Here is a 12,964-nt window from a genome sequence, read left to right as displayed (position 1 = left end):
GTGCTACTAACGCCTACAGTCCATCACCTACACCACTCTAAAACGCCATTCGTAATTTCATGATAAATCAAATACACTAAGTCTTCATGGTGAACTTGTTCACGGACTTCTCGATAAGCTTGTTCACGTCCTTCAGGTCCAACACAACGCCCTTCTCAGAACACTTGGCCTTGCTCTTCAATTCATTACACAACCCGTCAATGTCCAAGTCAGTGTAGCGAGGGTGTGAGGTGATGCGGTCCCAGATCTCAGAGCACTTGATCGTCTTGTCAGGGGCAGGCACAACCTCCTCCTCTTGTTTATCCTCCTTGATAGCGGGACTGCTGTTATAACTCGTCACCGACAGCGAGGATCTGTTGGCGCCGCTGACCGAGTTCGTTCTCGAACTGGCATCGGAAGGTAAGCTGCTCTTGACAAATTCGTTGAAGTTGAAGTCTGTGTTGACGCTGCCGAGTGGATCGTAGGCCGACTCCTCGCTCACGAGACCCTCGATGTCGGCCTTATCTTGTCTGTTCTCGAGCTCGTTGGTTGGATTGCCAAACGCTAGCGACACGTCAAAGTTGTTGTCGTTGTAGAACGATAGAAGGTCGTTCTGGTCCTCGTTGATGGGGAAGTTGAAGTTGTAGTTGGATGTGTCGTTGAAAAATGGGTCGTTGATGTGTTCGGCAGGCGTGAATAGCGTCTGGAAGTCGCTCTCTGGCGCCACGGGCTGAGGCACGTCCTCCTCTCTGACAGGTGGGATATCGTTTCCTTCACGACGGTACTTTGGCACCGGCCGCTGCTTTGTACCGCAGGCCTCGTTGAGCTTTACACAGAATGGATCGAGCTGTTCTTCGTAACGAGGAGAGATATTAAACTGATTCTGCGGACTGAGGTTCATGTGGATCAGACCGTGCTGAGACTCGCTTGTTTGGGAGTCGGGAGAGACAAAGTTGCCCTCATTGGGTGACGTCGACAGCGAGGAGCCGCTCACCAAGTCTGGCAATTGTTGGGTCGACCCGCTGGAGTAGTTGGAGGGAGCATTGTGCAAGTTCTCCGCAGACCAAGGGAACTCGGCATTGGGCGTGTCGCTCACAGCCTGATTGTCCTTCTTACGGTCAGGATTGGGGTTTGTCAACTTACCCACGGAGGTGGGCAACTGAAGGTCTGAGAAATCCAGGTGTCCTCTGTGGCGGGCAAGCTCCCTCTTCAAGAGATCAATCTGCGCCTTCAACAAGTCCTGCTCCGTGGCGGCCTTGATGTTCTTGTCCTCCAAGTCGGCGACCTTGTCCTCGAGGTCCTTCATCTTCTTCTCCTTTCTTTCTCTGTAGGCCCTCTGAGCGGCTCTGTTCTGGGCGGTTCTCTTGGATTTTGGCTCTGTGTTCGAGAACTTTCTGCCTGGCTTGACGTGAGTCTTTTTGTCCTCGTGAGCAAGCGACGACTCCGTCTCGGGGTGTTCTCTCTTGTCGACCATGGCAATGTCTGGGGTTGGGTGGGAAGGATTCGGGAGACTAAAAACGGAAGATACGGAGTTTTGGAATTAGACTGGGTTTTTTAATGTCCCCTATCGCAAATAGAATTGGCTACCTCAGCGTCTTTGGGAAAAAAGAAGTAGTAGGTCGTGGGTGGCAAGTGACGTTAGATAGATGGTATATAGGCTAACGTCTGATGCGGGAGTGAGGGGCTTTAAGTAGTGGGCAGTGACGAATTGCTTTTTACACCCGCAGCAGAGAAGGAGCAGAAATCGGGGGTATATAAGACAGAATCCTGCAAATTCAATGTAATGGTTTGATTTGCAAAAGCTTGTTTCTTCGTTTAGCAGCGGCAGCAGCACGCCGCGCTTGGGTCGAAGAGATGCTGACAAATCCTTTAGGAGGGCCTTTGGGTGCGAAATTGAAGGCTAGAATGCGGCGGAAGCTTCGCAGACAGGCCATAAAAAAATAGCGCCTAAAACGGGCCTCTGACTCACGCATGCAGCGATGCAAAAAGCTGTCAATGGAAAAAGACTAATGATGTAGTCAGGCGGAGGAGGTGAAATTCACAAGAATGTGGGTTACGAGCTTAGCTTGCTCTCCTTTTGTGCCTCAAACTCAGACCCAGCAAATTGCTGGAGAACGGGCGAGGCCTCCACACAGTGAGACCACTTGCTCCCTGGCTGCAACTCGGCTACACAAGGTATGCCATCTTAACCCATGCACCTCCCCTTTCACAAGTTACGTGGGACCAGCGGAAATGACGTGCGTATTGTTTGAGTTAATTTCACCCCGGAACAGGCCCGTTCTGGGTCTCGGGTTCGGACTTCGTGACCAATGCGAAGCCCACGGAGCCGACCCCGGACTTTCCCCGGCTGCATGTGACCACTTTGAATTCGAGACATACGTATAGATCTCGCTCGTGGAAGGATTATTTTTAGATGCTGGCGGAAGGCGACTCTATTTCTGCTTCGTGACCATGGTGTAGATGGGGAAGTACTCGTGGAACGTTTCGGAGATCTTCACCTTAGTATCACTCTCGACGGAATCACTCTTGATCTTCAGCTCAAGACTCTCAAGCTCCTCTAGGTAGGCCCCACACGCCTTTCGAATATTGTCATACCACAAACGTGCGTCCTTTTCGGAGCCCTTGAAGAACGGCTTCATCGAGTCAGCGTCGAACTTCTCAACAATGTCACTCAAAAGCTGCAAAGATCCGCTGAAGTTCCGCCTGAGATCTCCAATAACGTTGATATATCTCTGCTTCTTCATATCAGGACCAAGTTTATCGAAAGATGTGTAGAACTCTGTGGCTTCCTGATACTCCGTGAAGCTAGGACATGCTGGCACCTCCACTGAGCGCCATGGCTTCATACGTAAATTGTACAAAAGCTCGTCGTCCACAATCGCCGGCGGTTTGCCCATGTTTGCACCAAGCAGTTGGTACAAGAGCAAGGTTTGGGAGACCGCAATGCAAAGCATCTGGATAGCCAAAATCGAAGGCTCCAAGAACTGCTCGATATACAGCAAATTACTCTTGACCTGTGGAACAGCAGCTTCGGTCAATGCTTTATGCAACTTCTTAAACTCCTCTTTTTTAGGACCCGCCTTGGCCTTTTTAATCTTTTTCGCCAAACTCAGAACTGATGCAAGTTTTCCGTTATTAATTTGCTTGACTCTAACTGAGATGTTGGCATGGTCGTTCTCGGCCAAGTACGAGGCATACCAGTACATTTGAGCGGCTTCAAAAGGTTTGTACAAGTTTAGTTCGAATCCACTCAAAATAGTCTCAAGCATCACATTGAGCTTGGTATGATATGCAAATGCTGTGACGGGAAGAGCAGGCTCCATGGAATCAGGAGCTAACCTATCACCAATGGCGAACTTGGAGAAGAGGTAAAGCTCAAGATTCTCAGAAGTGTACTGCAATGTATCCCAAATGACAATGGTCTGGTTGTCAAACTGCCTCTGTCTGCACTTGTTGTTACCGTAATTGGAGAGCATTTTGTACATGGCATTTTCAATGTCATCGAGGAGAGCTCCGATTCGAGAGAGAGCGTCTCTATGCATTTGCTCTTTCTTGAACGGATCCTCCTCAGGAATTTTCCAAGAAGCGGTATCCAACACTGAGGTTCCAGCGCAGCTCAAGTTCTCCATGAGCCTTATTGCTGTGGAGCCCACAGACTCCTCCAGACCGACAATGGACTTGTCGTCTCTTATGAAGAAAAGCTGGTAAAATCCACGTGCAACGGAACTATAATCGGCTGTCATGCGAGGGGCCATGCTGAAGCGAAGGAAAGACTGGAGCTGGCGAACATTGTCAAATTTGGAGAATGCAGTGACAAACGTTTCGATCTCGGCAGCCATCTTCCACAAGTCAGTGTAGGCCTGTTTTTGTTCAACGAGGAAGTTGTCATATGGTATATGCTTGTTGTTGCAATCAGTTTGAACAAATTTGGAGACAGAGAGCTCAGGCCCAAGACCAAGGGTCTCGTTCTCCAACTTTTTGGCAAGGTCCTTGATGTTTCCGATGCTTGAAAATGAAAGTTTCTCTCCAGGATAGTACAAGCTAATAGTCGAGCGGACAACATCACAAATGGACACCAATGCAGCTGCCAAGGATAGGTAGTCTATAAGCAGCCCTGATTTCTCCTTTCCTTGCACCCATGCTTTAGCTTCCTCGATTGTTTCTATAATAACACTTGGGTCCACTGCACTGAGCATATCGAGGTCCATGTTTCTTGTAGTCAAGTCCTCTTCGTCATAAAGCACATTCAAAGCGATCTCTCTGACGACTCCAGAAAATTTGCAGATTCCAGCGACAAATGCTCGAAGTACCTTGTTGACCAATAGCGATTCGTCCAGGTCCAGTTCCGTGAAGCCGTCCTTGTGAAGTCTGTGGTTCACCAAGCTTGTTTTGTCCAATTGACCACCGCTGCGATGATAACTCTGCAAAAAGTCCAAAACATAACGATTACTGAGGAGTGTAACAGGTAATGACAGTCCCAGAAACCACAGCATGAGCAGCATGGTTATGTGGTTCATGGAGCCCAACACGTTATCCACGTCTTGAGGTGCCGCAGCGTCAAACATAATCTCCTCTTGTTTCAATTTGATAAGCCCTGTATCCAAACGAAGGTTCCCTATCTCTATAGCTCTTGATCCTTCGAGCATATCGAAGTATTGGGAAGCGACGACATTTCCAGGCTTCATGCCTTCCACGGATCGGAAAAATCGATCGGTGACATCGACGTAGATGGCGTCTAAGGTTAGCGAATTTTGAGAAAGATTGAGCCCATTCTGACATACCTGTCGGGAGATCCATATGCTGATAAGATACTTCGGTCTGATTTTTTTGTTAGTGCGCGATGTCAAGGTGTTGATGTGGGTCTAACTCGCTCAATTTTGCTCGCAGAGGGCTGAAAATTCGCAGAGAGATAGATGATGGGTTGATGAATTTGGAAGTATAATCAAAAATGTAAGTTTTGAGAAAAGCTTTGTTTTGTGTGATATAATAAAGAGTTAGCCTTATAAAGTGAATTAAGGGTGGTTGGTGTAATGGTTAGCATTGCTGCCTTCCAAGCAGCAGACATGGGTTCGATTCCCGTACCACTCATTTTTTTGGATCAACTACACTCTATATGTCATTAATTTCTTTGAGCTAACCCACCAAATTGATTTTTTTTATAGCTTCATGGTAACGATTAACCTGGCGTTCATTCAGAATCCAAGTCAGTCTATCAAGAATAGGGTCGATGGTTACATAATAGTCATACAAAACCTATCGAATCATTCATCATAGCGTGGAGGCGGAAGGGACTCACTATGCTTATCATTATAGACAGTCAATCTATCCGTAGCGACTACCTTGACTGACAGAAATGACATAACTGAAACCTTCAACTTCACAACTAAATGATATTCTACGGAAAAGTTGTCAGAAACGGATGAAGGGAATAATGCCGGAAAGGAGCAGCGAACAAAGTCATTTGGGATTGTTACAATTTGCTCGTCATTAAATTCGTATCTGTTTTCAAAAGCTCGACCTCCAACAGCTCTGAAAGTATCTGATAGCAAAGTACCCGTTCGTTCATTTTGCACCAACTTGTCACCTACCTTCATAATTCTTCGATGAGTTATCCCTATATTTATCATTTTGAGTCCCACATGAAAAGTTTTGGGACATGACAAGCGAATGGTATAAACTTCTGCAAAGATATGACGGGCAGCGTATGGTTTTTTCTTGATAAAGTAAAGACAAAAGTCGTTTTGGTTGGGGAGATATTTGTGTAAGTCTTTGAAGTCACTGAAGATCGACAAATGCCGTGATTTGAAAAGCTGACGAGCATAGTAGGATGTTCCAAAAGTGTAGCCTTCTTTTCTGAAGATGACCGCGTTTGCATAGTCAATTTCAGGTCGTTTGAATTTTGATTCTGAAACACATTTTATATCGGACTCCGACGATTGTGACACTGTGAATATTGTGACGACTGCCTCATCATGGACGAAGGAACATGTGTGATGCTCTAGTAAGCCATTTACCCGTGCTTTTTGAAGTACGGATTGGCTGACAGTTTGCATAACATATGGAGATTTTGGTAGCGTTTCAATATGTACCAAATCTTGTTCTTTTATAACTTGTTGTATGGGAAAAGGAACATTGCGTTTGAAAGTCTCAACGGCAACGTTTATATTGGTTGAAACCTTGAATGTAGTCAGACACCTATTTTCTAGGCATTCAACGGTCACTGAGAACTCAAGGGCGTACCCTCTGGTGCAATTGTTCGAGAAGAATGTGGGTCCGAGGTTTGGAAGCTTACAGTCAAAGAGCTTCCCAGGAAGATCAACAGATATATCGCCTCTGAGTCTCGCATACTCCGAATTTCGTATCTTCTCATCGTATTTAATGTTTTGTAGATTGAGAGTCCGAACGTCTGTTTGAATCCCATATCCGTCTTCAAGAATCACATTGCAGGTTGTGTATTCCTTAAGGTCAATCGAAACCCCGGGTATTCGGATATCTGACCTACAATGACAGAATGCCAATCCATGTTGTTTAAGCAGAATATTGAAGACATCCGGTAGTCTAGCAGAGGGTGCAACGACATTGGTTATGCCGAGCTGAGCGTATGCTGTGGGAAGATTATAAGTGACAACCAATTTTCCGTGTACTGCTCCGCTAGTATTGCTTTCCTCGGTAATTGAAGAGACGACCTTTTGAGCATGAAATTTGTAGTAGTCGCTCATTGTTTGATTCTGAAAGCCCGGCTCATACGGGATGTGAATATTTCCGACTCGAAGAGTAAGAAGAGCAAATGGAGATCCACGTTTCACGGCTAATCTGAAAACGTCTGAGTATTTAACGGCCTTGAAAGGATCCACGTGTAGCTGTGCCTTGTTGATAAGCGATTGGACGATTCTGCAAGTGCCATCATCCAAGTAGGGGCCCGAGCCCAAGCCCACAATTCCTTCTCTTCTCCTTGCTTCTTCGATAAAAGGGGCTTTATCGATTTGTGGATCAAGGTGTGGAATGTCTCCTAGCTCAAGTGTTGTAACGGTCCACAGAGATTTGCCAACGTAGAAAGTGCTGACATCGTGAGATACATATTTAGAAAGATCTTTCTCGAGAATTGCAGAGATCTTGTTCTCGACGTCCTCCAGGTGCTCTGCCCTTCTTATAAAAAGTAGGTGCTGTGTATTCATCGAAGTTGGTGCATTCGTCCGGAGGACGAATTGATGTGATTTGCACTATTGAGGAGGTCCAGGGACAGCAATTCAAACAAATCAGGACAATTCAAAAATTCCAGCTTCAACGGTTTTATGGAGCAGATCTGCTCCCTTTATAGTGCATCACAATTACGAGTTCCGTTTCAGTCGTGCCGCATTCTATGACGCAAGATCCAATACTGCAAGCTGCGATAAGCCTTCCTGAGCAGGCACAAGTTTACGAGATAAGCAAGTCAGGCACTACTTTACTTATTTAAAATTCATTTTATAATTTGAAGTTGATGAACAAGAATCATAATCAAAAGTTCCGAATGTTCATCTCATGGCTACTGTCTATGATCATCTGACTCTGTGCTGAAAAGTCATGTTGGAATGATCGAAATTGGCCAATAATCAAGACTTTAAGTTAATTATTTGAAAAGACGCCGATTCATGACCTGTGGTGTTTGCAGAATTGAAAGCATTTTACTTATCTGACAGGCCTCTAGTGCGTGAACTTTTTCGCAGCCATTGATTGCAATAGTATAGGCACCAACCAGGACGTCAATACAAACTTATTTTTCCAAATTATCTCTCTCTTATATAAAAATCAACATATGAAACGTATCCAATGCAATTTGCCTAATTCCCAAAAATTCTACAAAAATTAACCTCCCTCTCACTCTTCAATTGTCCAACGCTCATCTCCATACACCATCTCCAGGCGCGCTGTTTACGTCTTGATCTCATCAAAACACACACTTCAACAAGCCATTTTCCATGGACCACGCCCGGCCAACGCCCCGAAGCGTCACGCAAATGCAGACGCTAACGGAAATTGAAAATGCCATGTCTCATGTTTTTCAGGATGCTCAAATGACGCTCTCTGGCCATCGGAAACTCGCGGTCGTGCTTCGAAACATCCAAACCAAAGCCATTGAGTTGGACTACGAGGAAAGCTTCAACTTCCATTTCACCAAGCTCGTGCTGAAGGTGTTGAAGGTCCGGAAAGGCGTGCCGGCGGCCGACAGAATCGCCAAATTCGTCACGGTGTTTGTGAAGAAGATGATCGAGGATGAGAGCAAGACGCCGTCTCGTCCAGCTGAAGAGGAGGATGGGGTTCCTACTGTTTTCGTGGAGTTTCTCTTGAGACACTTGCTTCGTGGTACAGAGTCAAAGTTCAAGGATGTGAGGTACAGAATCACCCAGTTTTTGGCATATCTCGTCCATACGGTGCCTGAGATTGACGAAGACCTATACAAGGCATTGGAGTACACCTTGCGCCGTGGTCTTCGAGACAAAGAGCACATTGTGAGGCTTCAGTCGGTTGTTGCCATGTCAATGTTTCAGCTTCATGACCAAAACGGTGATCAGAGACCCAACCATGCTGTCAGGGCAATTGTGTCTGCAATGAACCACGACGAGTCCCCCGAGGTACGCCGTGCTGCAATGCTCACGGTGACGAAAAACAGATACACAATCCCCGAAGTACTCCGCCGAGCCAGGGACACCAATGCCATTAATAGAAGACTAGTCTACGGAAGAGTGTTCTCTGAAATTGGCAGTTTGAAGGAAGTTGATGTCGAGTTGCGCCAGAACCTTCTTAAATGGGGTCTACATGACCGTGAAACGTCTGTAAAACAGGCAGCGGTGAATATGTTCACTAAGTCCTGGCTTAATATGACCGACGAGAAGATCTTGGCTCTTCTAGAAAGGCTCAATGTCGTGGACAGCGACGCGGCAGAGCCTGCCATGATCGAGTACTTCGATAAGCATTCTGAATCGTTAGACAAAGTTGAGTTTACCGAACAGCAATGGCGTGAACTTGACTCAGAGAGAGCATTTTACATCAGAACCTTCCTCGACTACTGTCATGCGCATAATCTTCACAACAAGCTTGACAAGAGTCTCCCCGAATTGACAGTGCTAGCATCATACTTGAGTGACTATTTGAAGCTACGCAAGAGGCTCATGCAAGGTGATCAGCAACTTCTAGACGAAAACACTGCATTCAACAAGAAGATGGCTCGCTTCAATCAACACATACTCGAAAAAGAGGCTGACCAGGCTGACCTTGCTCGAAGAATTTCCAAGAACGAAAAAGCATTGAGTCTGGGTCAATCTCACATCGAAACGTTAACCGAGACAGTCAAACGCACGAAACATGACTTGACTCACCTAGCTTCGAAAAAAGCCGACCTCCAAAAGGCTGGTGCCACGACCGATTCCATTAATGAAAAGATCGCTAGCCTCAAAGAGAAGAGCAAGCTGTCGACAAAGGAGCTCGAAGACCTCAAAAACAGATTGGTGAAGATCCAAGATTATCTTTCCAAAGACGAGGACACACTCAAGAAAAATACCAAGGCCATGCAGCATCTTGAGGACGAGAGAGAAGCTTACTACGAATCAGCTAGTGAAATCCCCCGAAAATTCAAGGCTTTCGGTGACCAGATGAAGCATTTAGAATTTATCATCGAACAACTTCTTCTTGTTATCAAGCGGAGTGACTTTGCAGATATTGCTGGTACCAGAAAGTTGCAACCATTGATCTCGCAGACTTTGGCTGCTGATAACTTGCCAGACAAGCTTATTGTGCTATGTGTTCAAATTCTTCGTCAGCTTTCCAATGATGAAAGCTATTTTTCAAACTTGTGCATTGAGATCATCACTGATATCCGTGACTCTGGAATGGAGGAAAACGACCAGACTTTTGTCTCGGCAGCTTCTTTATTTGGTGAAGATGATGGCGCTGCAGATGAGGATGAAGATGACATCGAGCTGAACACTGAAGAGTCCAGCAAGAGGAGAAAGGTTGCACCATCCCTTCCATCTGAAGATCTTCTCATTCAGTGTTTGATGGTTCTTCAGCATTACCTCGAGCTTTTAGAGGACTCAGTGTCGAGTACACATCAGTTTGACTCGCTTATCGAGACATTGATTCGCCCAGCTATGTGTAGCGCTAACTGGGAGGTCAAACGATTCGGTGTCCGATGCTTAGGTTTGGTGTCTCTTCTAGACAATTACCTCACATTGAAGAACTTGAGAATCTTTGGTCAGTATGCATCGAAGAGTGCTGACGAGGAGTTGAGAATTTTAGCAATTCAAGTGGTTTTCGACCTTCTCTCTACACACGGCGCAGGTATCCTTGGTGGTGACTCTGAATTTGCAGTCGACTCGCTTTCGCTTGCGAGACTTTTCCACACTATGTTGAGAGAGTTTGACCACCCAAGAGTGCAAGCTGTTGTCGCCGAAGGCTTGTGCAAACTCTTCCTTGCTGACTTGATGGAGGACTTTGGCAAAGATGAAGTTGCAGAAGATGACGAGGAAGTTGATTACGAGGGCTCACTCTTACGTGCTCTTCTTATTGCCTACTTCCATCCGCTCAACGCCCAGAACCAGGAGCTCAAGCAGATCTTGGCTTTCTGTGTTCCAGTCTACTCATTCAGTCACCCCAAGCACCAAGCCAAGATAAGCAGTGTTAGTGGCGACTGCTTCTACGAGATGTTCAGCATTGATAGCAAATTTAACACTTTCGAGAAGGGCATGACACCAAGCACGGTTCTTCAGCAGTACATCTATTGGAGTGACCCACGAGAAATTGTCAATGTTGGAGAGGAGGACTACAAGAAAAGTGCAGCGCATCTTTGGCAAGTGATGAAGTTTTTGGAGATTGTGGAGCAGGACTCCCCTAAGGCGATCAAAAAGCTTATCATTACGAATTTGCCCAAGTTGTCCTTGCATAAGGAAATCGGCGCTCCGCTACTCAGAGGCTTAAAGGAGGCTATCAGCGACACGAAAGATAGAATCGAGACCAACAAGAATGATCCAGAATTCAATCTTGACGCTCCTACCGAGAGAGTTTTTGAGAAGTTCAGAGTTACGGTGGACGAACTAGTGGAGGCTGCTGAAGCTGATGAAGCCGAGGAACGAGCCAGACTACCAATGATGAAATCACGTAGTCCCTCCATACCCCGCGAGTCTTCCTTCAACGGCAATAATGAAGTTCCGGATGCCGAAGGGGAAAATGCTGCTAAACGAGACGAGGATCCCCAGGGTCCCCAGGAACGAGAGGGTCCTGCAAGTGAAGAAGAGGCAGAAAAAGAGGCAGAAAAAGAAAAGGCACAAGAAAAAGAGCTAGCGGAAATCGACCAGTTGCTTGATGAGGAGGAAAATGTCGACTACGATATTGGAAACTGATCGCTTCAACCAAGTATGCTGGACCATAGCTTCACTGAAATTCAGGCCCATATTCCGTTTTCGGATTTATCACAGTTTATCGCACGGGCAACAGTGACACGTTGACAACGCTCATGCAGTGCTACAAATCTTATCAAAACAATTCCAAACGTGTGTCTTATTCTAGACAGAATGGCATGAAATGGCAGGGCTCGCATAGTATACGAGATGCGTCTAACGCAGCGCTAAACGAGGGTACGATGGTACTTTCGCGACGCCAGAAAAAAAAAAAAAAAAAATGCTACATGCGCGTTTATATAAACGCACAAGCCAGCCGAATTTCCAAAAGTCGGATTTTCTAGTTCAACACTAAATCATGTCTGTGCCTTTGGCTGAAAAAAACCACGAGAGAGACCAGGAGTTTGCCAAGGCTTTGCACGGCAACTCTTACACCAAGACCGGTTTGGGCGCCCTCATGTCCAAGTCCAAGGATGCCGCTGACGTTGCCAACAACGGTTACTTCAAGCACTGGGACGGTGGTGTGACCGAGGATGACGAGAAGAAGAGATTGGGCGACTACTCCCAGTTGACCTCCCACTACTACAACTTGGTCACTGACTTCTACGAGTACGGTTGGGGTTCTTCTTTCCACTTTTCCCGTTACTACAAGGGTGAGGCCTTCAGACAGGCCACCGCCAGACACGAGCACTACTTGGCCCACAAGATGAACCTTAACGAGGACATGAAGGTCTTGGATGTCGGCTGTGGTGTTGGTGGTCCCGGTAGAGAGATCTGCAGATTCACCGACTGTACCATTGTCGGTTTGAACAACAACGACTACCAGATCGAAAGAGCCAACCACTACGCCAAGAAGTACAACTTGGACCACAAGTTGTCTTACGTCAAGGGTGACTTCATGCAGATGGACTTTGAGCCTGAGTCGTTCGATGCCGTTTACGCTATCGAGGCCACTGTGCACGCTCCAGTGTTGGAGGGTGTCTACTCCGAGATCTACAAGGTGTTGAAGCCCGGTGGAGTCTTCGGTGTCTACGAGTGGGTCATGACCGACAAGTACGACGAGACCAACGAGGAGCACCGTAAGATCGCCTACGGTATCGAGGTTGGTGACGGTATCCCCAAGATGTACAAGAGAGAGGTTGCCGAGCAGGCTCTCAAGAACGTTGGTTTCGAGATTGAGTACGAGAGAGACTGTGCCGACGTTGACGACGAGATCCCATGGTACTACCCCTTGTCTGGCCAGTTCAAGTACGTGCAGAGATTGAGCGACTACTTCACTGTGTTCAGAACGTCGCGTTTCGGTAGAACCATCACCACTGAGATGGTTGGTTTGATGGAGAAGCTCGGTGTTGCACCCAAGGGCTCCAAGCAGGTCACTGGTGCCTTGGAGGATGCCGCCGTGAACTTGGTGAAGGGTGGTGAGCAGAAGTTGTTCACTCCCATGATGTTGTACATTGTGAGAAAGCCATTGGACGCTAAGTAAGCGTCCGCTTGCATAACTAATAAACTAGCGCACGAATGAGTTGATTGTAGCACTTTGTCGTAGAAATATGGACTTGTCGTGAAAACTTGACATGTTGATGTCTTAGACCTTCGTTTAGAGTTGCCTCATG

The 12,964-nt window shown here is 46.6% G+C and overlaps 4 protein-coding genes and 1 non-coding gene across 5 annotated transcripts; 3 read left to right on the top strand and 2 right to left on the bottom strand.

Annotated features, from left to right (window-relative positions):
- Window positions 1-76: 76 nt before the first annotated feature.
- On the bottom strand, window positions 77-1,453 carry CAP1 (DNA-binding transcription factor; the record flags this gene model as incomplete). Its single annotated transcript, XM_024857331.1, has 1 exon — window positions 77-1,453. The coding sequence occupies one exon, from the start codon at window positions 1,451-1,453 to the stop codon at window positions 77-79; it is 1,377 nt and encodes a 458-aa protein (XP_024714467.1).
- Window positions 1,454-2,411: 958 nt separating this feature from the next.
- On the bottom strand, window positions 2,412-7,154 carry C7M61_001938 (uncharacterized protein; the record flags this gene model as incomplete). Its single annotated transcript, XM_024857330.1, has 2 exons — window positions 2,412-4,714; window positions 6,488-7,154. 2 exons carry the CDS (start codon window positions 7,152-7,154, stop codon window positions 2,412-2,414), a joined length of 2,970 nt encoding a protein of 989 aa, XP_024714466.1.
- On the top strand, window positions 4,996-5,067 carry C7M61_001939. Its single transcript has one exon. It is a non-coding gene; the product is annotated as a tRNA-Gly (tRNA).
- An 852-nt stretch (window positions 7,155-8,006) lies between the features above and the next one.
- Window positions 8,007-11,354, top strand: YCG1 (condensin subunit; the record flags this gene model as incomplete). The annotated part of the gene is made up of 1 exon (XM_024857329.1): window positions 8,007-11,354. The coding sequence occupies one exon, from the start codon at window positions 8,007-8,009 to the stop codon at window positions 11,352-11,354; it is 3,348 nt and encodes a 1,115-aa protein (XP_024714465.1).
- A 355-nt stretch (window positions 11,355-11,709) lies between these two features.
- ERG6 (sterol 24-C-methyltransferase) lies at window positions 11,710-12,834 on the top strand (the record flags this gene model as incomplete). Its single annotated transcript, XM_024857328.1, has 1 exon — window positions 11,710-12,834. The coding sequence occupies one exon, from the start codon at window positions 11,710-11,712 to the stop codon at window positions 12,832-12,834; it is 1,125 nt and encodes a 374-aa protein (XP_024714464.1).
- Window positions 12,835-12,964: the final 130 nt, after the last annotated feature.

Source organism: Candidozyma pseudohaemuli (genome assembly GCF_003013735.1).
Source record: "Candidozyma pseudohaemuli strain B12108 chromosome Unknown scaffold00003, whole genome shotgun sequence".
Taxonomy (NCBI): Eukaryota; Fungi; Ascomycota; class Pichiomycetes; order Serinales; family Metschnikowiaceae; genus Candidozyma; species Candidozyma pseudohaemuli.
Note: the sequence above shows the minus strand (reverse complement) of the source record. Positions and strands in the feature narration are given on the sequence as shown.